This window comes from Engystomops pustulosus, chromosome 4 (assembly GCF_040894005.1).
Source record: "Engystomops pustulosus chromosome 4, aEngPut4.maternal, whole genome shotgun sequence".
Classification (NCBI taxonomy): domain Eukaryota; kingdom Metazoa; phylum Chordata; class Amphibia; order Anura; family Leptodactylidae; genus Engystomops; species Engystomops pustulosus.
Genome location: NC_092414.1, coordinates 191,849,692 through 191,875,474, shown reverse-complemented (window position 1 = coordinate 191,875,474; position 25,783 = coordinate 191,849,692). Strand labels below are relative to the sequence as shown.

General features: G+C 44.4%; 2 protein-coding genes across 2 annotated transcripts in view; one reads left to right on the top strand and one right to left on the bottom strand.

Moving 5' to 3' along the window:
• LOXL2 (lysyl oxidase like 2) overlaps nucleotides 1-3,437 on the top strand; it is a 32,325-nt gene extending 28,888 nt beyond the window's left edge. The window contains exons 13-14 of the mRNA XM_072149088.1: nucleotides 1,330-1,441; nucleotides 2,541-3,437. Coding sequence (XP_072005189.1) covers nucleotides 1,330-1,441; nucleotides 2,541-2,620 — 192 coding nt within the window. The 3' untranslated portion in view covers nucleotides 2,621-3,437. The remainder of the gene's footprint in view (nucleotides 1-1,329; nucleotides 1,442-2,540) is intronic.
• Nucleotides 3,438-3,520: 83 nt separating this feature from the next.
• R3HCC1 (R3H domain and coiled-coil containing 1) lies at nucleotides 3,521-20,949 on the bottom strand. Its single transcript, XM_072149089.1, has 8 exons — nucleotides 20,910-20,949; nucleotides 18,956-19,100; nucleotides 18,028-18,165; nucleotides 15,700-16,951; nucleotides 15,354-15,526; nucleotides 12,103-12,173; nucleotides 10,468-10,563; nucleotides 3,521-4,059 (listed from the first exon to the last, which is right to left on the bottom strand). Exons 1-8 carry the CDS (start codon nucleotides 20,932-20,934, stop codon nucleotides 3,944-3,946), a joined length of 2,016 nt encoding a protein of 671 aa, XP_072005190.1. The 5' UTR covers nucleotides 20,935-20,949; the 3' UTR covers nucleotides 3,521-3,943.
• Nucleotides 20,950-25,783: the final 4,834 nt, after the last annotated feature.

The following is a 25,783-nucleotide window of genomic DNA, read 5'->3' as shown; positions in this document are numbered from 1 at the left end:
TGTAACTAATACGTGCTATTAGCACTATTATTCCACACTCAGGTTGCCTCTTAATCAGAGGTTATGGGCATCAGATAGGAGAATGTCCCCTTAAACATTATTTAATAGGTTGTGATTGTCCCTCTAAATGGGACCTCACTTATACAGATTTGAGTGAATGCCATATACAGTAATTAATTGTGCCTAGCAGTCACCAGACATTCGTGGTCACTAGCTGAGGGTGTGCCACGTTTTCGGGGGAATTCCAGGTGACAGCAAGAGGGGGCATCTTTAGGGCAGTGGTCGCACGCTGTCCCCAATCAGATGAAGTCCCTCTGGCTCACTGGCCAGGTCACGTTGTTGCAGATGGGTGCAGCCGTGAGCCTCAGGATGCCAACCTTGCAGTATAGGGCGGTGCTGCGGGGGTCCTCCATTGGCACCATTCCATTCCGCTGTCAGCTGATTGCACTGGCATCGTCCCATGTTTGCATTAAAGACGTGGCCTCAAACATGAATGACCCATGTTACAGCCCACTGCCTCCACATTGAGTGTTAGCGCTATGGACCAAATATGCCACATCAACATTCTAGCCATAATATACACCATACTAGTAGTGCCAACACTACACCACACATACCTTGTTATATCATTACATGATACTCCCCCTCTTGATGTCGGGAAGAATATGTTGTAACTACTCTCCGGTCCCTGCGGGAATCTGAAGCACTTACACTATGCTGCCATACCCCTTCATGTCGCTTTGATAGTTACCCATATGTTCCTAATTCAGGTTGCACATTTTGCAGCTGCTCCTCGTCTCACAGCCAGCTCAGTGATATCTTATAAATTCTTCTTGCGTTTCATCCTTCGAAAAACGTGGACAGAAAATGTGACAAGGGGAAGAGTGTTTATCAGTCGGAATTTAGCTACCTCACTAATAGGGGGGAGAGGAGAAGCCTTGGAAAGTGATCAAGAGACACAGCTGTGTCTTACTGCAGGAGAAGGATTACTCATTTTGAAGACGTCTTGGAAGTTTCCTTACTCTTTTTTTATAGTCACGGTCAAACCAGAGAGGGAGCCTTTAAACGGATTGAAAAACATGGCTGCTGTCTTCCACAAACAGCGCCACAGCTGACCATGGTTTGTGCTGGTATTGCAGCTCAGATTTATAGAGACGAATGGAGCCGAGTTGCAGTACCACACATTACCCATTGTCAGGTGTGGAGCTGTTTTCAGAAGAAAGCAGCCATGTTTTTCAAACCCCCTTTAAAGACTGAAAGATGTGCCATGTAGTGATCCCCAGACATGTAAATGTGCATTTATATAACATTACATTGTAATCCCTGCAGATAATAATTAACCCAAATCAAGAAGTTGCCGAGTCGGATTACACCAACAACAACATGAAGTGTCGCTGTAGATATGATGGCCACCGAATCTGGATGTACAACTGCCATATAGGTGAGTGACACACAGGGCGATCTATAAGTCGGCATGTAAGGTGTTCAACGATAATGACAGAAGGGTCCATTATTTGCGGCACTTAGAGGCCAAGTGCACCAGCGTATAATGGCACCCCAGCACTTCCTAGATTTATCAGAAGGTTCTAAGCTCCTGATAAATCCCGGTGAGCAGGTCACTTCTCATTTATTCTGTGCCTGAAAGGATGCAGGCTATAGGCCAGTGATAGCAAACCTTTTACAGAGCGAGTGCCCAGACTACAACAAAGTCCACTTATTTATCATAAGTGCCAATATAAGCTGTAATTTATTTATTTTTGGAACTGTTCTCTCAATCATGCCAGTCTCCTCAGGACATCGATACAGCTGAAAGCAGGAGGGCAAATTTGGGCTATCACTGTTGCTTCTCTCCAGTGTCCCACTGTGCAGGAATACTCATGGGAACAGGAGGACCTTCAAAGATAATCTGGTCCTCTCCACCTTCACGCTTTTCTTCAGTCCCAAGCAATCAAGAGATTCTAGGTGCCAGGGATCCAAAGTTATGGCTCCTATAATCTAGAATGTATCTCATATTGGCTTGGCTACTGAGGTGCCACCCTGTGGGGACGTACGAGATATGTCCTCGGCAATTAAAGGGTTAAAATAGCACTGAGATTAGTAAATCTTGTCTTGCATGGGACTGCAGTTATATTCTTTGAGTCCTGTCTGGTAAACTCTGTGCTGGGGTAGTAGTTTGAGTGCCCACAGAGAGCAGTCTGAGTTCCACCTCTGGCACCTGTGCCATAGGTTCGCCAACACTGCTATAGGCAGTGTGAGGGCCAGGAACGCCCTGCGCCACCCAATGGCACGACCCCTCCCTGCCCAAAGGGCTGAGTAGCTGTAATTTCCGTCTCTCTGCTGGGAATTTCGACTAAATCACGGCTTGTACACGGCTTTGTGCCTTAGGGAGATAGGTGCTTGCATAGAAGTCTAGCAGGTATAGATCATAATTTATCAAGAGGCATACACACCTCCAACACAGGGGAGATCAGGAAGCAGCAGCCATGATAAATCTTTCTTAGCGCTTGTATAATATAACCCTCTTTCTTTCTCTTTTTTAGGGGGATCTTACAGCACAGAGACCGAAGAGAAGTTTGAACAATACAGCGGCCTCATAAACAATCAGCTTTCCACCCGGTAGGAACAAGAGGGACCTGCAGTCATCCCTTCTACGCCCAGGAGAGAAGAGGAATATCGCCTCATGTGTGCAAGATAGGGGGGAGGGGGAAGGTCTTCATCCTGCAAAGTACGAGGCATGTGGCAAATTTCTCCGACTAATCTTACATTCCCTGGTACTGTCCAACCAAGCCGACACCGGCATGAACCAACTAGTTCTGGCGTCATTCCATCCCGTCCCTAATGCGTCACGGATATAGGATGTATCCCGGTCACACAGGCCAGAGACACATCACAGGAGCACGACCCATATTCCCATAAACCCAAAGTACCGTACTAATCTACCATCTGCTGGATATGACGTCTTTGCTGCCAGGCCGGCAAAGCCTCCACCCTGCAGTATGGTACTAGTCAGCGACCATGACGGCTGATACGTGGATTGTCAGGGACTGCATTATTAGACCTATTCCTGACCACTCTCTCTATACTGGGACCATTACATTCACACTTCATGGGCACCCACTTGGTACTTATGGTGCTATAAACTCTTCTACCAATGGGTCCACCAGCACTTTGCTGTTACACATCCTAAAAATGTTGTAGCAGTGACCTGCAGATCCAGGCTGCGGCCCAGAGAAAGACACTTCCAGAGGCACTGTGTCCGCTCAGTATGAAAAAAATATATATATCCTTTCTGTGTATGTCTAGGAATAAATTATAACTTATTATTTACACTCGCTTTCGATCACTTTATAACCCACCAGTATGCATGAACCACTGAAACGCAGCAGCTTCCATGTTGTTTCCCCCCTCCCCATCTGGAGGGCCCTATCATGATGGGGGAAATAAACTTGGTTGTGAATACACGTGTATTGTTTCCTACAGGCGGGTATAGGACATGACACAATATGGCGGCACACGCGGCTCTGCATTGCAACCGGCTTTATTCAACTTAAAAACGAGTCATCTTTGAGGTATTGCTGCATTAAGGCATCTGGAATGGAAGACAAAGAGAGAATGGCCTCATCTGCCTAATAACACACACACACTAAAGCTAGAAACATCTGCTTGGTCCTAATAAAAGAGATAATCCGCCCCTGGTTATAGGACAGAAGCGTGGCAGTCTAGTGGATGCACCACGGGGTGGTACACTGCCCTAGTACAACATAAACTAACTGGACAAAATGGGGTTCTGTAAGCACCCTATAAACCCCAAACTTACAAACCCATATGTCAAACTAAATTCTTTGAACAGACGGAGCGAGTTTGCCATGTATGGCGTGGATGCTCTGCTCGCTCCCACCACAACCTGATCCACACGTGGTTATCACATGCGGCTTCTCCAGGCTCATTCCGCCACAGTCTGCTCCGACACTTCTCTTGGCAGTGCCAGCGCTTGACTCACGAGTCTTCGGGCCACGGTGGCATCTGTTTGTGGTCTCTCCTTATGAGGGTACATGGATGCTGCAAAAAAGAAACAAATGGGGGGGGGGTGGAAGGGGTTACACTTTCATAAGTGTCATTTAAAGAAAATCCATCATGATTAACCAGGGACACTTACTCCTAGATCCAGGCACCGTGACTGTGGTAATCGTCTTATACGTGTTATCCATGGCCTCCTTCCTTCTAAAAGTATGATGAGCCAGAAGGCTCCTGTGGGTGTTGGCGGAGCCCCTCGGTGCTCTGGCTTCCAGGGCTGTTACACCGTCTACCCCTCAGCTCCCTTAGCACCCCTTTCCTTTGTCTGATGTAATTTCAAGGAGCAGAGGAAGTTTCAGCACACAGTGGTAGGGAGGCATTTCTCCTGCACAGTGTAACAGCCTGTGAAGCCAGGAAACCAGAGCTCATATGGCTCATTGGCATACTTTTATAAGCTGATTTTGGAGGGAAGGAGGACAACCTTTTAAATTGTGGTAATGAGCCAGAAGAGCTCTGATGATGCTTGGGCATCACAGGCTGTTACACTACGCTGGAGCACTTCCCCCTTCCACTATGTGCTGAAACTTTCTCTGCTGCCTTGACATTACACATCAGGCAAAGGAAGGGGCGGGGGACAGTTTAACATCCTGTGATGCCAGAGCACAGAGGGGCTCTGCCAACACACACAGGAGCCCTTCAGGCTCATTAGCATAATTTTACAAGTTAATTTTAGGAGGAAAGAGGCCATAGATAAGAAGATGCCCCTGAGTTATCAATCTTCATTTTGATGGTAGATTTTCCTTTATATATGGTATTTTATAAATGCTCTTCTACATTACAAGAAAAAATTGGAGAATATCAGTGTCTAATACATGACCAGGTGGAGCTGGTGCACCCAGGTACAGGTTTTATAGATAGACTAAGCATCTATAAGTTATATGTCCCTTCATATACATGTAGAATCAAGACTAACTTGGAGCAGTTACAAAAGGTTTGTAATCTACTAATAGACCCCAATTATACACCGACACCTGGTACAGACTCTACATTGTCACGTGCCGGGAGGGTGCTGGGGGAATTAGGGAGCCACATGCAGCTCATATGTATGACCGGATGCCATGTCTGTGTAATCTGTAGGTATATGGATTGCATAAATTACGTTCCCAGATGTTACAGTTCTGTGTCTGGTGGTTCTGGGTTACAGGTGTGGTCCAGTAAGACACTGGGTCTTGCTACATGAGTGTGCGGCCCTATAAATGGACTCTAAGAGGATACTTTAGTGTAGTGTTCCTCTTGGGGAGAGATTGGTGACTGCTACACTTGTCTCTATGATGCACACACAGACATAATGTGATGGCACTGATAGGATTGGTTGTACCATTGCACCCCTCTCTTCTGATCTCCCTGCTTAGGTAAAGGCCCATTCACACCTCTGTTTCAAATGCCAGTGTTAAAATTTCCCATGCCATGCTACGTCACCTGTATCCACTGAGGGGGTCCCATCCTCTTAGGGCGTGTTCACACAAGGAAGTAACTCATGCTTTTTCAAACAGATCAGAACAGAAGGGAAGATTTGCCCGATAACTGTTAACAATGTGTTTACAAAACACGCATTAACATAGTGTTAACACACGCAAATCAGGCAAAACTCTTCTCAGCTGTTCTGATGCGTTACTGCCATGTGTGAATGCGCCCTTAGATTTAAACTGGTGTAGATAGCGCCCAATATACCAAGACCTGGCTGAGATTTCTACTATAAACTATAGTAAATGTCTCCATCTTCCCCGACAAACCGAAGTGCCGTCTCGGTCAGGGAAACTGAGGGAGATTTTTGGAGAAGGCCCATAAATCTTGCCATTCCTAGAGAGAACCATTTAATGCTCCCAGTTCAGTTGTTCGCCATACAGACACGGCACCATCTTTACATGTTATTATTAAACTCGTTATCTGGACTAGAACATTATGGACTGGACTATAAAGTGACAAATCCAGGTTCTATTTGGGTCGGGTCCGATATGGAGGCCTCATGATGAGCGCTGCAATCCGGCCTTTGCTGTGGAGCATTACACTGCCCCCTGCTGGTTTGATGATCTGGGGAGCCACCACATACTACAGTTGGTCATCCCTAACAGGGATTTGAGGGACGCAAACCGTTCCCTTCCCAACAATGTCTCCTTCGGTTTATAATACCTCCTTACCCTGCCCAGTGGTCAGGTTATCATCAGTCCAGCATTTCTAAGACCAGCTAGGACTCCGGCTTCACCAACGTGTGCCGCATCAATAAGCACAGAAGTAACATCTGTGGGCCAATGCAAGATATTAACCAGAAACTGCATCCTCCATGCCCATCTGTATTATCTTGTATCCAGACAACAGGCGTCAACAGGGTAATAGAAGCATGGCAGCTCAGTGGTTGGCATTACAGCCTTGCAGCGCTGGTGACTTGGGTTCAAGTCCCAGGGTCAACATCTGCAAAGAGTTTGTATGTTCTCTCCGTGTTTCCATAGGTTCCCCCCCTGGTTTCCTCCCACACTCCAAAACATACTGGTAGGTTGATTAGATTGTGAGCCCCATGGGGACAGGGACTGATGTGACAAGCTCTGTGCAGCGCTGCGTAATCTGTGTGCACTATATAAAGGAATTATTATTATTAGGAGGGTGTGAGCAATATATATCGATCCAACATTTATGCACTTGTACTCCATATATATTACATATAGTATAGGTGGATAAAACAACTTTATTTCGGATTGTGTGTGCACTGGAGGGAGGATCCCGCATTAAATGAAGAAATGCCGAGCTACAGCGCTGCTATTTATATACCAAGATGTGTTTGTGTAGTGAGACTATTTGCTGACATGTGTTTGCCATATTGGATTAAGTAAAGTTCACCCTCACAAGACATGACACCGGTTTAGCAGTCGGTTTGGAACCAGTTTGCAACAGATGTCGGCCAAATGCACAACACACGAAAATGTTTGCAAATAAAGTGTGAAAACCAACTTCAACCAATCTCAATGGGAATCACTGCCATGCTTTGGTTTTGTCCAGACACAAACATGGCTACTTTCTTCCAAACCAGCACCACAACCTGACCGTGGCTAGTGCATGGTATTGCAACTAAGCTCTATTCATTTCTATACAGTAAAGCTGCAATACCAGTACAAACCAACTCATTGGTGTGGCGCTGTTTTAGGAAGAATGCTGCCATGTTTTTCATTGTCTGGACCAAAAACCCTTTAACCAGACCCAGTTGTGCCCAATCACTTATCCAGAGGCTGAAAAACATGGCTGCTTCCTTCCCAAAACAGCGCCGCTCCTGATCATAGGTGGTGTGCGATATTGCAACTGATCATTCCTTACTATATAGCCGAGCTGTGACTACCAGCACACACCATGTTTTGAAAACTTTGGACAACCCCTTTAAAAGGGATTGACATCGATCAATAAAAAACTGCACATGGGAAACCAAAATATGTGTGAACTTCCCCCCCATAAACAATCCCATCACCCGACACCCAGGACATTATGTACTACTCCCAGAGCCCACCATCTGTTTTCTTTTAATGGAACATACTCATGTTTTTTATTTTTGGTTAACTTTTTGATAATGATTTAGTTGAGGTTTTTATATATTGCAGCTTTCTCCATCACTCACTCTCGGTTTGCTGTATCATTGCGGATCATCTCCTTTCAGTTGCAGCCACATGATGGCAGAATATCATCCACAAGCGTGATGACAACCTGAAGTATTAGTTTTCAAGATTCATTGTCTCATCTGTCATTATTGACATCTTTTGTGCAGACATTTGTAGCGAACCTGTCACCAGGAATATCATTTTTAGCTGGTGACAGGTTCTGATAGCCTGTGCTATGCCGATTTTTAAAAATTTCCTTAATAAACTACTGAAATGATTCAGAATGCTGACAAAAGTTTATTTCAGGTTATAATTCTTGGGGAGGTGGTAGACTCTGCTTTAAACCCTTAGCGCTCCATGAAGTAATAATACATCAAGGAGCCTGTACCGATTCAGCTCATCACCAGATCTGAAACGGCATCGGAGTTTGCTGACCTGTTAAATGGCAAATCTAATAGCGCGGCTATTTTTGGCCGTCCCATAGACATGAGTGGAAAGTGTCCTAGGAATGCTCTTATACAACAGTACAACCATCGCTAAATTGTTCCTCTTGATGCCAGTAAAGTTCCACACTCTATTCATAAAGTTGACTCACCATCTATGCAAATGACTGTCTTACCCTTGTGCAGAGTTTGGTGTAACCATGCTCTTCCTGTTCAGCCGTGCATAGAGCTCATTCCCCCCCTATCATTAGGAGAATTCCAGGGGGAAGGGTGAATGAGGGAGTTGTGAGAGTACTTGTGGAAGAGAATTACTGAGGGAGGGGTGAATGAGGGAGCAGATTACTCTTCCGTGAGTCAATCACACTATCACTGCTGAGGTAAGGGGTGAAAGATGGAGCAGAGTTAACTCGACTGAAGAGAAAGCAGGCCCATATTTTAATCAGGAAGCTGGAGGTGTCGCTGAGCTAGAAGAACATGGTTATGCATAGATGGCGAGTCGACCAACTATGGATTGTACAAATTGCAAAAACCTCAGCTCATGTGAAGCATGGCGGAGGGAGTGTCATAGTTTGGGCCTCATCGGGTCCTTTTGTCCATGTCCTGACCCCAACCTTACCAAATCAATGTAAGGTGCTTCTTGTAACTCTACAATAGCAAAAACTCCCCAAGCACGTAAGGAAATCTCCCAAGACCAAGGCTATTACTGAGCACATACTGAAGCGTTTAGTCAGAAGCTCTTATTAGTGATAATGTCTTGGATGCAGCTATTAATTCCTTCCTGGCCAGACGAATTATGTCAGGACACGCGGAGATCCTAATTTCCTTCTATGTAACAACCCCTATTATACCTTATGTACACAGAGACAGACAAACCAACATCTGTCAGAAGTAAAATGAAGCAAGGGAACATTGGTAATTCTGCCCAACCCAAACTCTGGCGGCATCAAAACAGGAGAGGAAGACTGAAGATAAGGATCTGGCTGACAATCAGCAGGAATATTAAGTTATTGGACTGGAATGAACCTTTCCTTGCGAGTCGGTAATTAGGATACATGGAAGTGATAATTATGGAGTAAAATTGGGGGAAACAGCGCAACATAAAGGAGGCTCTAGAACCCTGTTAACGCCTCTGCACTGGATACAAGATGAGACATGGTTGGACATGGAGGACTATAGGTATTGTATGGTATTGTGCAGGACACTTTCCCACAGATGTTACAGCTGGGCCGGCAGATCCTGCACACATGTTGGTTGCTGAAGCTGGAGTCCCAGCTGGACCCATAAATGCTGGATTGGTGATAAATCTTGTGACCAGGAAGTGCGGCAATGGAGACCTTGCTGTGTGTGGGCCACGAGAGGTAACATATGATCCGGCCCTCACATTCACAACACCTTACAGCTATGACATTATCAGTCGTACCCCTATGGGTATATTCACCCGCAGACTGCTGGTCCTATACATTCTCTTTTTTACATACATCTGCTTGGATATTGCCTAAAGAATTACAATAGATGACATTTTTACCCACGTTTCACTGTAAGGTAATATCACCGCAATCTTCCATTTACCCCTTTGTAACCAAGTCCAGTAAAATACATGCATCCACATACAAACCACACCGGGATATTCCCACCAGGCATAAAATATGACGTACTAAGCATCCAGCACCACATCGAATGAGTCGCAGAGGAGGTACAATTTCAGGCATCTGCAGAACATTTCCATGTGGTGCTGGTCCCATGCACATTGTACATAACAAAGCATGTGGCCAAAACCTAAGCAGCAACACATGGGAGGATAGCTGGGATACCTAAAGCGGTGACCCTGCTGCGAATGATCTGTGTAATGGAGAATGACACTGTATCCCGCGTCTGCTCTGGTTACACGCTTCCTAGCACGATGGCCAGAAAATCCAAGCAAAAAACACAATGCGCCCCTGTAGCTCTACCCCTGGTAAATAACCATGACAAGAGCCAATTACCTCCGTGGTAACAGCCGTGTAACAAAGCAGAAAATCACAGTGCAGGAGAAGGCTACATACACATGAACATTGTATTTGGTCGTGTTCTAGCCGTTCGTGTACAGGCAGCCGGGAAAGTCTACAATATCATACAGAACCCTTGCAAGAGAGTTGGGTCAGAACTAATGGAGTAGTAGACGCCCGTCATGCCTCAAGGAAGACAGAATCGGAAGTCTCCAACCTTCAGAATTTTTCATCCGGCATAAAACGTGCTCATGTGTACAGCTCCAAAATTTGGTGCAATATACAGTAAGGTAGTGAATGGTGTCTCACCTGTCCAGGTATCACCTGTTAATATCCATGAAATAGTTAACAGTGCAGTGACAATATATATATGGGCCTCTTTCTCACCTGCTTTTTCATACGCCCTGAACTTGGATTGGCGACTGCCTTGAGACAACGGGCGGAACTTCATATTTGGGTGCAACTGGCTGGAAGCGGCGTACGCTGTAACAGAGAGCAAATGTTACATATGGATAAGGGCACACACCTCAGCATAGATTTGGGTACAATGCCAGTACAGGCAGACCCCAGGTTACATACAAGATAGGGTCTGTAGGTTTGTTCTTAAATTGAATTTGTATGTAAGCCGGAAATGTATATCTTATCATTGTAACCCAAGCCAGATTTTTTTGGTCTCTGTGACAATTGCATTTTAAAAATGTTGGGTTGTCATAAGAATCAGGAGTAACAATAACGCTTAAATTACAGACACCTTTGATAAAAAATGCTCTTAAAAATGCTAAACTACCTTTTTTACACAAAACATTGTGATAATTCACAGTAAACCTCAAGAGTTTTAGCTGTGCAGGACACTGATGCAATGTGCCCACACCAAAACTTATGAGCCTCACCAGCTAAACCCTGTATAATGCAATGTGACCTCCCAAATATGAGGGCAATGGTTAGAATATCCGGACATACAAGTCCAGCCCTGTGCCATGCACCTGGCGTTTCCACCCAGCATGAGGGGACGTCTGCATGTGGCCAGCGTTTCTCTATACTATTATTTAGGGTCAAGGGAAGGAACAGAAACTGTTCATTTTCCGTCTAATATTAAAGAAGATAAACCACAAAAAAATCTGCCGGGCCATCTGCTCATATCATCAGACAATTACTGGGGTCTTCCCGCACATTCCTGAGAATGGGGGCGCCTCTTTCCCAGCGGAAAAGCATTTCTGCATACTCAGCTGACACCCACTCACCAACATGGGGGTGAACATACAGGTGTGACCACTTCCCAAATTGGGAAAGGAATCACTAGGAGAGGGTTTTTTTTTTTGCATAAAATAGAATATAAAACCCATATCCACCATCTGCAGAGCTTCCAGTGCAATCTGACACAATTACTTTATTTCAAATACATAGAGCAAGTGACAGCTGAGCAAATCACTGGCCTCAGTGTTCATGTCCCATTTATACAGATGTGATGACCGAGCCAATGAACATGACCGTCAGCAATGGAGAACAGGAGCCGCTACTGGATCTCTCCGGATCGGAAACCTTTATTCAAAACCTGTCCCTAAGAGGTTATCGCTTCCCTGCCTTTTGCAGCAGAAAACCCAAAGTATATATGTTACATGTGGACGTAGACTTTGGGTATATTCACATGGACAGGTGAGAAATATCAGATTGGAGGGGGTTATTCATCGGGCTTGAATTGGTTGTATGGCTTTCACTTCCCATACAAATTTGTTATTCAGGGAATGGGAAAAACCTGCAATACCAAGCACAGCCACTATACAACGTACAGCGATGTTCTTGGTAAGGACTAAACAGGACACGGTTGTTTGTGTCACAATGAGTGATCACATACGATGAGCAGACACTGGAGTCTTATACACATCAATCTATTGTGTTCCTCCTGCAGAACAGAATTATTCTACCATTGCGAGTGATCTAGAACATCTATAAGATTGCTGTGTACTGCGGCTCGGGGCTGCGCGGCGCTCTCTAGGTATGTTACATTCCTCAGAATTAACTCACCATCCTCGGGGCTGGAAAATATTCCCAGGGCATGAGTCTGATCAACCAACTGCAGGCGGAAGCCTCGATCCCTGCAAAGCAACAAAGTAAGAACACCGGCCTCATTCCACGTACCTCCTCGCTCCTCATCCTGAGGATTAATGATAGGAAAAACTTGTGCAATACAATTCCTAGAGATGATCCGACTGCTCTGAATCTGCGTGCCGTAAAATACTGATATATGGTTCATTATACAGAAAGATAGTCCACCTACAGCTTCTGTGTATTGTCAAAGACAGCCACAGATCCCATTAACCAATGAGACAGTCTATGATGGCCGGCACGGTACTGGCTACTACAGGATGCCCTGCCGCTGTTGTGTCACATGTTCTGGTTGGACAGTGGCTTCACTCAAAATTAAAACTAAGAAGAAAATCAAAATGCATACTGATAAACCAGGGACATAGATCCAGACATGACTGGGGTAATAGTATTATATTTGTCATCCATGGCCTCCAACTTTTAAAACTATGCTAATGAGCAACAAGGACTATGGGGGCATTACCAGAGCCCCTCAGCTTCCCAGGCTTTTAGACCGTCTCATCCTCCACCCTCAGCACTTGCCTTTATCTGAGGTTATCTCATCGCAGCAGAGGAAGTTTCAGCACACAGTTGGGGGGTGGATGAGGTGGGGATTTCTACTCAGTGTAACAGGCTGTGAATCTGCAGCTCGGAGTGGCTCTGGTAACACCCTTCTGGCTCATAAACTTAAATTGTAAAAGTTGATTTTAGAAGCAAGGAGGCAGTGGATAACAAAAGAAGATTACCAGTGTCACAGAGCACCTGGGAGGAGGATTTTGATTTCCTTTAACCCTACATAGTTAAATGTACAGTCAACATAAACAATGCTCTCCTTTTTCTTCCTCCATCAGTCTATTTGAGCATCCTACGGTGATATCACATAGAACGTCCAAAAATTCCAGGTGTGAAAGTCTAAGTCACTAGGTAGACTCTAGATCGTAGTGGATAAAGGACATTTGAAGGCCCCATGATCATGTAATCAGACCTCTAACCAACCAAGATCTGGATAGCAAATGGCACGAACTGTAAGGACTCTTGTCCACTGTCACCTTCTGTGTCCTCCCCTTCATCCTCTGTCACGCCTATTGTTTCATCTGATTATGTTAATTCTCTGTAATGTCGAGGTGTCTGTTTTTTGGTACATGTTACCCTTGATCTGTACAGGAATATGATGACACTATTTAACCCCTTAAGGACGCAGCCATTTTGTAGCTTAAGGCTCAGCCCGATTTTTTGGATTCTGACTTGCGTCTCTTTATACGGTTATAACTTTTGAACACTGTTACTTATCAAAGCGATTCTGAGATTGTTTTTTCCCCACATGTTGTACTTCATTTTAGTGGTAAATTTTGGCTGATAAGTTTTGCGTTTATTTACAAAAAAAAAAGAAAATATGATACATTTTTTGAAAAATTTGCCATTTTCGAAATTCTAAATCATTGCGTTTTCAGGCAGATCGATTTACCACCTAAATAAGTTGCTGAATAACATTTCCCATTTGTCTACTTTACATTTTCATAATTTCTGAAATGTCTGGAAAATTTATTTTGATGTCACGCGGCTTACAAATAGAATATCGCTTTTCCGGATTTTCAGAATTGACTATTTTGGGGATAAATACAGTTTTGAATGAAATTTTACATATTTAGCATCAAAACCCCCTATATAATCTACCCATTTTCAAATCTGCACCCCTCAAGCTATCAGAAACAGCTTTTACGAAGATTGTTAACCCCTTGAGATCTTCATAGTAATTGAATCAAAATGGAGGTGAAATTTAGAATGGTCATATTGTTCCCTTATACGTTCATTTAGCACTAAAATTTACACATTTCCAAAATATAAAAAGAGAAAACCCACCATACAATTTGTTCTGCAATTTCTCCTGAGTACAAAGACCCCCCACATGTGGCCATTACTTGTGTTATGGGGGCACAGCGAGGCGCAGAAGGGAAGGAGGGCGCTGCAGCTGCCAGGATTTTAGTTTCCTCATTGGCCCCTTTTGAAGGCTATAAAATTTTCGCTTTTTCGTTATTGGGGCCATGTGACGGCATTTTTTTTGCGGGATGAGATGCTTTTTCCAGTGTTACCATTTTGGGGTTGGTATCACCTATTGTTGAAAATTTAGGAACTTTTTTTGAGGGCAGGAGTAGAAAAGCATCAATTCTGTACTGGATTTTTTACTTTTTTTTTTTTTTGGTGTTCACCGTATAGACTAATAATCATGTTATCTTTATTCTATGGGTCGATACGATTACGGGGATACCAGACATGAATATATTTTCTTACGTTTTACTAAATTTGTCAAACAAAACCCTAATGTGGGGAAAAATCTATCATTTATGTATTGCCGTCTTCCAAGTGGCATAACATTGTTACATTTTTGGCTACGGAGCTGGTTGATGGCTTGTTTTTTGCGGGACATGTTGTACTTTGCACCAGTATCATGTCTGAGTACATATGGTTTTTTGATCGCATTTTATAGCATTTTTTGTGGGATTGAAAAGGTAAAAATCATAATTTTTGGAGGGTTTATAACAGTTTTTTTTTACGGCGTTTATCGTGGGGGTTCAATAATAATTTACTTTTATTCTACGGGTTGTTACGGACGCGGTGATACTATATATGTGGGGTTTGTGTTATCATTTAGACTTTTTTTTGAGTTATATGTCTCTTTATATGTTTTGGGGGTTTGGGGCATTTTTAGTGATTTATGACTATTTTTTTTATTGAATAACTTTTTTTTTTTTTTAACTTTTTGACTTTTATACCATGGGACATGAACAAGCAATCATCTGATTGCTTCTTCATGATAATATTCTGCAATACTGATGTATTGCAGAGTATTATCAGTGTCAGCCTATACACTAGCATAGGCTGGCACAGACGCCATCTTACCGGCAATTCTTGCAAGTAACTCTGGGGTCCAGATCGGACCCCAGAGTTACTATAGCAACGATCGGCGCCCCCGAAAACGGTTCGGGGGGGCCGATCTTGGGGGAGAGACACCCCAGATGCATGTTAGATGCCGCAGTCGCGCTGACCGCGGCATTTAACGGGTTAAGCACCCGCGATCCAGAGCCGAGCCGGCATAAGCGCCGTGGCGGATATATCCGCCACTGAGCGCTAAGTCACTGAAGGGGTTAAAGAGCAAACATGGTGAGGGACTGTCAGACAGACAACAACATTACCTGTACTCCTTAAAGGGCTCCATCAGATCCTCCGCACTGAGCTCAGAGGAGAATCCATACAGTTCTATAATGTGCCCGAACCTGCCTCGATCCACCTGAATTTCTGAAAACTCGGAAAAATCTCCCCGGAGAGGCTGAATGTGGACATCCTTTTCATGGACATGTGAGGTAATCTGATGGGAGTAATACACAAACAATGAGAAGACATACTCTATATTCACCACTGGGAGGCACTGTCTTACCACAAGTACTGGGAACTAGGAATATACAAGCAAAGTTCTCAGCACTGGTTCAAGTCTCAATATCCCCTGCATTAGAGAAATTAGGTAAGGTGGTCCCCATTCACCTCTGCCAGGAGCTGCTCCATTATCTTGCGCTGTTCCTCATCGCTCTGGGATGTCTGCTGGAGGTGGGGTTCTTGAAGAGATTTCTTTCTTGTTGACTCCTCTTCCACAGCTTGGGGTTTTGTAGATTCCTCATAAGTGGTGGATGATTGAGGTGCAATCTCTGTCTCATCCAGGGCCACCGCTGTACTCACTTTCTCCTGACTCTCCATTCGGATATCAGCCTGGTCCTGAACATTGACTGTCAACTCTTTCTCTGTTTGAGCATCCAGCTTCATCTCTACTTTCTCCCTAGGCTCCACTACTGTCTCCTGGGCCTCAGCTGGAGTCACTACCTCGTCCATCTTCTCCACCTTTAGCCCTTTCTCTGCTTGAGCTTCCACCCTTATTTCTACTTCCTCCCCGGGCTCTGCTGGGGTCGCCACTGTCTCCTGGGCCTCAGCCAGAGTCACTATGTTCGCATTAGACATCTTCTCTACCTTCAACTCTTTCTCCTCTTGAACTTCCTCCTCCTTCTCTTCCTCCTTAGGCTCTGCTGGGGTCACCACGGTCTCCTGGGCCTCAGCTTGAACTGGCATCTCCTCATGAACCAACATCTCCTTCTCTTTTACCTCCGGTGGAGCCTCAGCTGATCCACTTGTCTCAGCTTTCTCCTGCACGCTCTCGATTATCTCAGATGTTATATTCTCAGATATGAACGGGTCATCTCCCGATTTGTCTGGTTTGGGCTGTTCCTCACCTCGTCCTATATCCAAGTTATTTGGTTGCTCTTCAGCTTCCGTAAGACCACATCTATCCTCACCGTCCTTCTCATTGCATGCTTCTGAATCCTCTACTCTTTGGTCACCATTGCTCACACTCTTCTCCTCTGTCTCATTGTGAATCTTTTCTTGTTCCCCTGACATCTCCTCTGTACTACATGGTTTCATCTCTGCTGCAGACACATGTTTTGGCCTTGGTGGAGCCCCTCCATTGTCATTACGCTCACACTCCCCATCTTCTGGTGCCCCTCTCCATCTCTCCCACACATTTATGTTCCTATCATGACTCCTCCAATGTTCTTCTCTGTCTCTTGCATGGGGCTTCCCTCTGCTTTCATAAAATTCTCTATCTGGTTTTCTATCCTTGCGCTGTCTCCAGTTTTGTCTTCCCCTGCCCGACTCCCATTTTTTGTTCTGTAAGGAGGCACTCCAAAAGCCACCACGATTTTGCTTGCGAGAATTGGTTTTGGATTCTCCATTCTCATCGGGCAGCCTGCAGGAACAAACACAATGTAACTTAGAGGGGTGTTCCTATTTCAGCAAATACATATTATTGTTAGTATAGTGGAAAGTTATACAATTTTCCAATATACTTTATACATTTACTATATGTATCAATTCCTCTAGGTTTCCGAGATCTCGGCTTGCTGTCGATCTACAAAAAATGTCATTGTTTACTTCTAGTGGTTAGAAATGGTCATCTGAGATCCCTGTGACATCATCGGAGAGCAGTGACAATGTACAAGACTCCAGGCATTGTCATTTAATTAGTTCTGTTACAATGTGCTGGTGGCACATTGTAACAGATCACCATTAAACCCACCATACACTGCAATACTTGCAGCAAATGGTAGCAACAGCTGTACTTGCAGCAAATGGTAGGAACAATCAACCCATGCGGTTCTGCAAGTACAGTGAAAAAGAAACTAAAATTTCTAATTACTACCCTTCCCTCTTGAAGAGATATTAAAACTACATAAAATCATAAACAAGTTTTATATTAGCCATGTTCCAAAAGTCTTGATCTATCAAAATATTAAAATGGTTATTACTGGCGGTGAACCCAGTAATAGGAAAATGGCCCCCAAATGTCATAAGCGCCAATTTCTTGACATTTTTAAACTCTCAAACTTTGGAATGAAAATGGATCAAAAGGTCGGACAATCCCACAAATGGCTCCATTTGCCAAAGCATGAAAAAGTGAATGAATCAAAACCTTTTGCACAGAAAAAAACAAACCTGTATGAATTTGGCATCTCTGTAATCACGCCGTCCCAAAGAATAAAAGGGGAATACATTTGGAGCACATAATGAAAGTCGTAAAGTTCAGTGCTTCCCAATATATGGTATGGAAAATTAAATAACTCCTATAGGAAATGCAATTTGTTTAATAAGCTCCGTACACAAAAAAAAAAATTAAAAAGTTTGCGTTTTTAAAGACAGGGTACAAAAAATAGAAACAAAAAAATGAAAACACGGCATTAGTGGGAAGGGGTTAGTAAAATTCTGACATAAGAGATAAGGTCCTAAAGAAAGTCACAATCCTGTAGAAAACATGACTCGTCTCACCTGATGCCGGCATGACAGATGACAGTCCGGCGCTGCCAGCCCTCACCTACTGAGAAGCTGCTTAATGCATCATAAGACTCGGTAAGTCGGTGGATCACATAGCGGAGGCGGCTGGAGACCGGGGGGAACAACAGGACCCTGCAAGAGGAACACACAGACGACTAGTATAGATTAGGTCCAACTATCTGGACTATACATAGCATAGAATCTAGAGAGGGCTTGTAATATCAAAGTGTTTCCACTAGGGGGAAGTGACACACCACATACTGTATATTATTACCATTTTATATTATATTGCGCAAGATCAGAGTGTCCAACAGTGGTAATAGAAAGGAGTCCAAATACTTTACAACTATAGCGACACGTCCCCATCTGATCAGGGCTATTCCCATATACAAAGTATCAAGTGCTTCCCATCTCTGAACACACTTACGTCCCTGAGATGAGATCCAATTCAATGGAAAGTATTAGACCATACGCTGGTGTACATAGCACCAGTGTATGATAAATCTCCCCATAGGGTGAAGGCAAAAAAACCTACAAGGCTGAAGCCAACTTGCCCAATTTAGGGAAAAATTCCCAACTCCAATAAATCAGAATAACTCCCTGGATTTAAATGGTGTATCTAAGCTAGGGGCATAACTACAGTGGTAGCAGCCATAGAAGCTGCTATGGGGCCCACAGTGTTAGGGGACCCATCATCTGACCTGACAAACTAAAAAGTGGAGGATGTGCAGCATTATATACATATTATGCTGCACATTGTACATATGTGATGTATATGTGATGTATATATGCTGTATGTGTATGTATATGATGTATGGTGTGTAACTCACAGTATATTTTTAAAGTGGGAAGGGGGCCCCATTCACCTGCTATGGGGCCCTACCTCTGCTAGTTACACCACTGATCTAAGCAATGTACTTACGCCTTGTGGTTCCCCTGCTGTAAGTAGTGGTCTAGTTCTGCACATACAAGTGTGTAAAAATCATTCTCCTCTCCGGATAGGTAGACGCCATCAATGCTCGGGGGATCCAGCTCGACAGAGGTGAAGATCACGAGATTACACAAATCTGATGGAAAAAAAAAATACTGACATATAAGGGTGGACTGTATACATCATACACTTAGCTGTGGAGGAAACTTAGCGGTACAATGGTCTATGGGCAGTGGTGGGGGTTTCCAGTCTAAAACTTTAAAATTAATTTAAAAAAAAAAAGTGATGTGTCAGGGTATATCAGATATACAGATGATAGCAGTGCCTACAGCTACAGGGAGGGTGGTAGACAGCTCCATCCATAGTGTAGTGACGGTCCAAGCTTACTGCAGACTCATTCACTTCAATAGGAGCCGTGCCTGCAGTAAGCGTGGACAGCCACTAAACTATAGATGGAGCTGTCTGATTCTGTCCTATGTGTGGTGGTTGATCAATGGGGGGGGTCCTGGTTATTGCACCCCCGACCAATCACCCATTGATAATTTGGATACATTTAAAGGGGCATAAATGTGTTTGGGTTGTGTAGATATCGATATGGAGTCATGGAGAAAATGCAGCAGATCTGGCAACATCGTTGCTCCTGCAAACTGATGGGCAGCCAACCAAAATGTAGCATAGTGAGGGGGTCTATGTTCCAGCTTTCATCTTTTGGAAGAGTTGTATTGATTTCTGGTGGTAAGGATAGCGTGCTCACACTGTGTGTAGGGGGTGAATTTTGCAACAAAAATCTGTCTCATTCTCCAGCAAATCACAAACAATACCAACATGACAGGTTATAGGGGTTCTCCAATCATGGCAAGTTAGGAACTATCCTGTGTATAGGGCCTAACTTGCTGATCAGGGATGAGACCCCCACGGATCTTAAGACCAGCGCTCCATTGTATACTTATTGAGCTCCAAGTAACTGGAACAGCCAGTCGGCAATCTCATTCAGCACCATCTCAAACGCAAGGGTGTTACAATGGACCCGTTCTCATCACCAAAACCCTCACTGATCAGCAAGTTAAGACCGATCCTGTGGAAAGGGCCTAACTTGCTATTACTGGAGAACCCCTTTAAGCAGTAACCTATTGTATTCAATCGTATTGGCACCCTGAAGACACCAACACAGTGGAAAGAAGATTTGGATTTATGAAGAGATTTGGATCATCATTGTAGCTGCCCTCCCAGGGTACCAGCCTGGGTGCCTACAGAGGGGGATCAGAGTGTTATAGGTTTGCCACCTCTGATGTAGGGTGTGCCAATCATAGCCATGGCTAGTAGCTTGAGGCATCAATTTGCTGGACTGGCACTTCAGTCCTGATCACCAATTGAGCAACATGTCTGGGTCACGTGGCGCAAACCCAAATGGAAACATCAGGCCCCGGTTGTCCCTAAGGGAAGTAATTTCATGTGGACTCCACAGCGCTGTGTATGAGACGCTGCCCATGAGGAAACTACAGACAAGTGCACAAGTCCATACAAAACTACATGCGTGTGCATGAGAGACAGGTCTATGCCGCCCATGACTGACCCACCTGGGGTCGAGACAACCACATCACACAACTACTGGGGGCTGTAGCAGCAGCAGTGCACGGTGTTGTAGCATCCTCTCACAAAGTGAAGGAGATAAAGCTGCAATACCCTGTGCCACCACTAATACTTGTTTGGCGTGTTGTCAGACGAGTGCAAACAGCCATTTGTGGGCTGGGATGGAAGATTTCTAGTATGAGATTATTGGCCATCGATATCGCGATCCAAGAGAACAGCAGGTTCCCTTTAAGACAACCCCTTAAAGGGACGAGCCAGGTAAGAACATGATCACTGAATTGCAAAACAAGACAACTATAGGATAAAACAGCAGCAATGCTGCAATGTGCATCTACCGTCCCAGAGTCACATGCACCTTCCTCTGTATCTGGTACTGACATGTAGGCCACATACAAGCTCACAGGGACCAGGACTGTATAGCAGCAGTGCTGGCCGCTGCCATTACCTCTAGCAACCAATCAAAGATCTGCTTTTATCTTCCGCGGGGCCACAGTGACAGAAGAGCTGGAATGTGATTGGTAGCTATACACATATCAGTACTGCTGCACCATATGACTGTATAGAGAGCCAGAAGAGTGTATGCAGCTGCTAAGAACTACACTTCCCAGCATGCACCGGGCGGCTGACATCATGGCCATGCGGCGCGTCTCTTACACAGGAGGCTGCGGGCGGGCTGTCACTGGTTGTCTCTCTGGCGCTGTTTCTCTTTCCCTGGAGACCTGGTGACAAGACAAACAGTCCTCCTCTATAGCTCAGCGTCTCTGCAATGCTCAGCGCCCTCTGGTGGCGCCTCGGGTCTATTTATCAGTCCGGCCACAGCGACACCTAGTGTTTCGGCGTATGAAATTACATTCAAAAATGATTTTTCAGGGAGGGGTGATGATAGTTTGAGGTCGCGTTCACACAGGTCGCTTTTTTTGTTGCGTTTTGCTTCCATTTAAATGCACGTCTTTTTTGGGTCATTCTGTCTCTTGCTTTTCATTTTAGAAATGCACGAGCACTTCTTATTGCATTACGTCACATTTTGTGATGTGTTTTAACATTGACGTTTTGCTGGGAAGCAGTGTCCTTAAAATTTTTCCTCAAAGCCAACTTTTAATGCATTTTTCAAGGGTGGAGAAAAAAATTGCTGAGCTACTTAGGATTATAAAACACACCGCTCGTTCAAAAAGCAGGGGTCCAATTTCAAAGGAGTGGTTGTCATCCTTGTAATTTCCTTTTTTTGTGTGGATTAAACACTGAAAAATTAATTCCAATGTTCCCGTGCACATGACTGTTTTATAAAAAGTGATCGAAAGGTTGTACAGTCCGAACAAAGGGTAGGATTGAAAACATCATCAAAAGTCACAAAAAATGATACAGCTCTGTATACCAAAGTATAAAAAAAAGTGTAAAAAATAATAAGAATAATTCTTTATATAGCACACACAGATTACGCAGCGCTGCACAAAGCATGACAAATCGTTGTACAGGAGGTTTTAATTTTTGTAAATGTGAGAAAACATTATACCTATACAAACCTATACAATTTGTTATCCCGGTGATGGCAGGTAGACATGTAATTTGGGACGCACAGTGAAAGCCGTAAAATCCAAGCCGCAAGAAAACGGCACAAATGCGTTTTTTCACCATTTTCACTGTATTTGGAATTTTTTTAATAAATTATTTAATAACTTCAAATAAGATGAAGATAAAACTTTGTAACAAACATAAGACCAATATTAGAACTCAACAAAACAACTTAAATTATAAATCCAGACATATTCCAAGAGATACCGTATATACTCAACTATAAGCTGACCCAAATATAAGCCGAACCACCTAATTTTACCTTAAAAAAAACTTGAAAACCTATTGACTTGAGTATAAGCCTTGGGCGGGAAATGCATTGGTCACAGCCCCCTTCCCACCAGTATATAGTTAACTAGCCCTCCTATCCATAGTATATAGCTAGCCAGCACCTTGCCCACCAGTATATAGCCTGCCAGCCCACACCCCCAGTATGCTCAGCACATCAAATAATAAACTCAGTACTCACCGCCGTGCACACACTATAATGTCAGGCGGTTGCTGATATCATATTGTGTGCGGTGCCATCACACACGGACCTGTAGCTGCCAGTGCACAGGAATCAAAAAAGAGGACGTGCAGGGGGAGTCACTGACTTTATTTTCTTTATAGACTCGAGTACAAGCCGAGTTTGTTTCTTTTTCAGCACATTTTTTTGTGCTGAATAAACTCGGTTTAATGTATGTTGCCTCAAATAAAAAGATGTTTTTTAAAAAAAACTTGACTTTTACGTGAGTTTATACAGTAACTGTCCATTCACACAATCTATAAAGCCTATAAAGGATCCTCATGGGATTATAGTCATCCCTTAACCTTACCTAAAGAAAAATTTTCTCTTCTCAACTTGTTGCCACCCTGGCATGGTCCTGTCAGGGTGGCAACAGGTTTTGATTAGTCAATGGTGAGCTATCACAGAGGAGAGGCCATGTCACGGCCACAATAGAATCTATGGCACCTGGTCACAGTGTTTTACCGCACCCTGGAGAGGGGTATGGGCGAGTAGCACTCACTTCCCCTCCGTTTTCCACCCAGCCGTGTGCGACGCCCGGGATCTGGTCCAGGTGAGCTCATGGCATTATGAATGTGGCCCAATGAAGAAGCCGTGACAATAACACACACGATAAGGCCGCTTGGGCAGCGCTTGACATTGACAGCTCCAAAGGGTGTGGGTGAAAGACAGGACCCAGACCTCAGAGACCATTTTATATATTTCAGGTAGCTTCTGGCTATTTACTCCTGTGGGTATTGACCTTAACCTATAAATTACTGTAACCGGGGGCAGGAAACCTAGATCAGGCCCGATAGAAAATCTCCCTCAACTTCTGGAGGGAAAATTTCCCTCCAAAAGTTTAACCATTTAAGTTCACTAAGTGCCATTATATTTGTCTGTCATCAACCATAGACAATGTGAAGCATTGTGGAGAGTCCTCATGGAAATTGCCTCTTGTCCTTCGGGCCTCCTGGATGATGAATTGCAGCTTGACTTTAGTGGAAATGCATACAAGGTAAAACCCTAGAATGGTGGAATTAAACTCTGTTCCCCCTCCCATGACCCCAATTTTCATGGAAGCAGCCGGATCATAAAATAAGAGGCTGCCTCTAAATAGGAAACCTGCTCGCTGTGTGGGCCTGACAGCGCAGGACGAGGCTGAGGGACTGTGTACGCTATTGAAATGGCTGGTGTTCTGGCCCAGGTCAAAGGGAAGTGACCGTCACATCGAACTGTGTAAAAGGATCTCAAAGAATTGGGAAGAGGACGGAGAAAGAGCCGCTAGGGAATAATGTCTCCTTTATGTGCAGCCCAGACACACAGGAGCACTGTGCTCCCTATGTTCCCACACACCCCATCAGAATACAACTTGAATTACCCGCGTTCAGCCAGGCAAAACTGTCAGTGAAAGGACCCCCCTATAATAGGCAAGGTAATAAAAGCCTGTGCTCAGGGAGGGGGGGGCACGTCTGGAGGGCAGCCTGTAAATGAGATGACTAGGATGTCCTGACCGAGACACAACAGCCATTGTCTCCATCTTACAAGAAAATCTGTATTCATATATAGGACTGAAAACGTGATCCCTGCAGCCATGACCACACAGCGCAGTCATAATGGACCTACAGAAATATCCTATCATCCAGGCAACCCTCTGCGTATATTATATACCATGGATAGAAATCGTATAATGAGGTCTATCATCCGTACAGTATATAGGGCACTGTGGTTGTAGACAGGCTGGGTATGAAAAATCTTATGGAAACACGTGCCTTATCTGTATACACCAAAGACATAAAGACTCCAGAGAAATTGTATTTAAATGTATATAATGACACGGAGAACGCTACGGTCCGCAAATAACACTCTTATAATTTTTCTAAACACATTGCAAAAAATTTTGGTGTACTGTATGCTTTTCTCTTGCTCCGCACCTTTTTGCCGAGGTTAAAACAACTTTTTGAGACAGTAAAACGAGTTAAGGAGAAAAAAATAGACTGCACATATTACGGTAGTATTTTTTGTGGGTCCATTGGGGTACATTTACGACAAGCTGTCTCTAAGTGCGCCAGCGTTTGATGGCTCTAGCCTCCTGATAAATCTGTGGGGTGGCAGCACTGCGCCAACAGGGTAGTTCTACGCCAGTGCACAGTCGTGGGGGGGTACGTCACACGCTGGACTACCGAACAGTTGCCTGTGTTCCCCTTCACACTTCTCCAAGTCTACTTGGCATGTGCAGATTTCAGATTACAGGTAAATGTAACCCATTGGGGCACATTTACTAAGGGTCTGTGGACCGCATCTTCGTCAGGTTTCCCGACGATTTCTGAGTTGCGCCGAATTTAACAGGGGTTTTTGTCGCGGTCGGATTTTGCCGCATCGGCGCCAGCTTTCACACGACACAAAGCGAGGGCGGGCTGTCGGATGATCCGACAGATTCGGAAAACGTGCGGGATTTAACATTGCAAATTGTGTCGCAAGACATGCACTTACATACACCATGAAGAAGAAGAAGGCGAACTCCGGCAGACCTCAGCGGGGAGCGACACATGCAGGATATCGGGCGCACAATCTTGGTGAATCACGCCGGACTTCATCTTCGTCGCACCGTCCGGATTGGGGATTGCAACAGGAGCGGGTAAGTAAATGTGCCCCAATGTCTTCTATTAATTCTCAAATCACCATAAAACTAACAGCGCCCCCCGTTGGTGTATAAACTGTCCGGTCCATGGCTATAAACAGCTCTAAATACATGGACCTCTTATTTGTACTCAGTTCAGAGTCCAGAAAGGAATCTACCACTTGCGGTAGAAAATCTTCCTCATAAATTAGATTTGAGATCTCAAACTGGAATGTAAGAATGAAGTGTGCGGGGATTACGTTCTGCCTCTATCCAAGCCTAGAACGTGGATGTGTTTCCACATTCATTTTAATTGGTTCCAAATTCCTGCTAGACAATTAAATCTCAAGGGCAGGAGAGTCCTGAGCCTGTGCAGGAAATTAAAACTTGTGTCCCGGCCTTCCAGATTTCCTGGTTCAGCAGCGCTGGCATAAGCTCCCAGTTCACTGCCAAGAGGGACAGTGATCCGACTCCGGTTACAGCTGGGATAAGACTCCGGCACCAATACAAGAGCAGACACTGGTCTGACTGAATGGTGTATCCTATAGAGGAG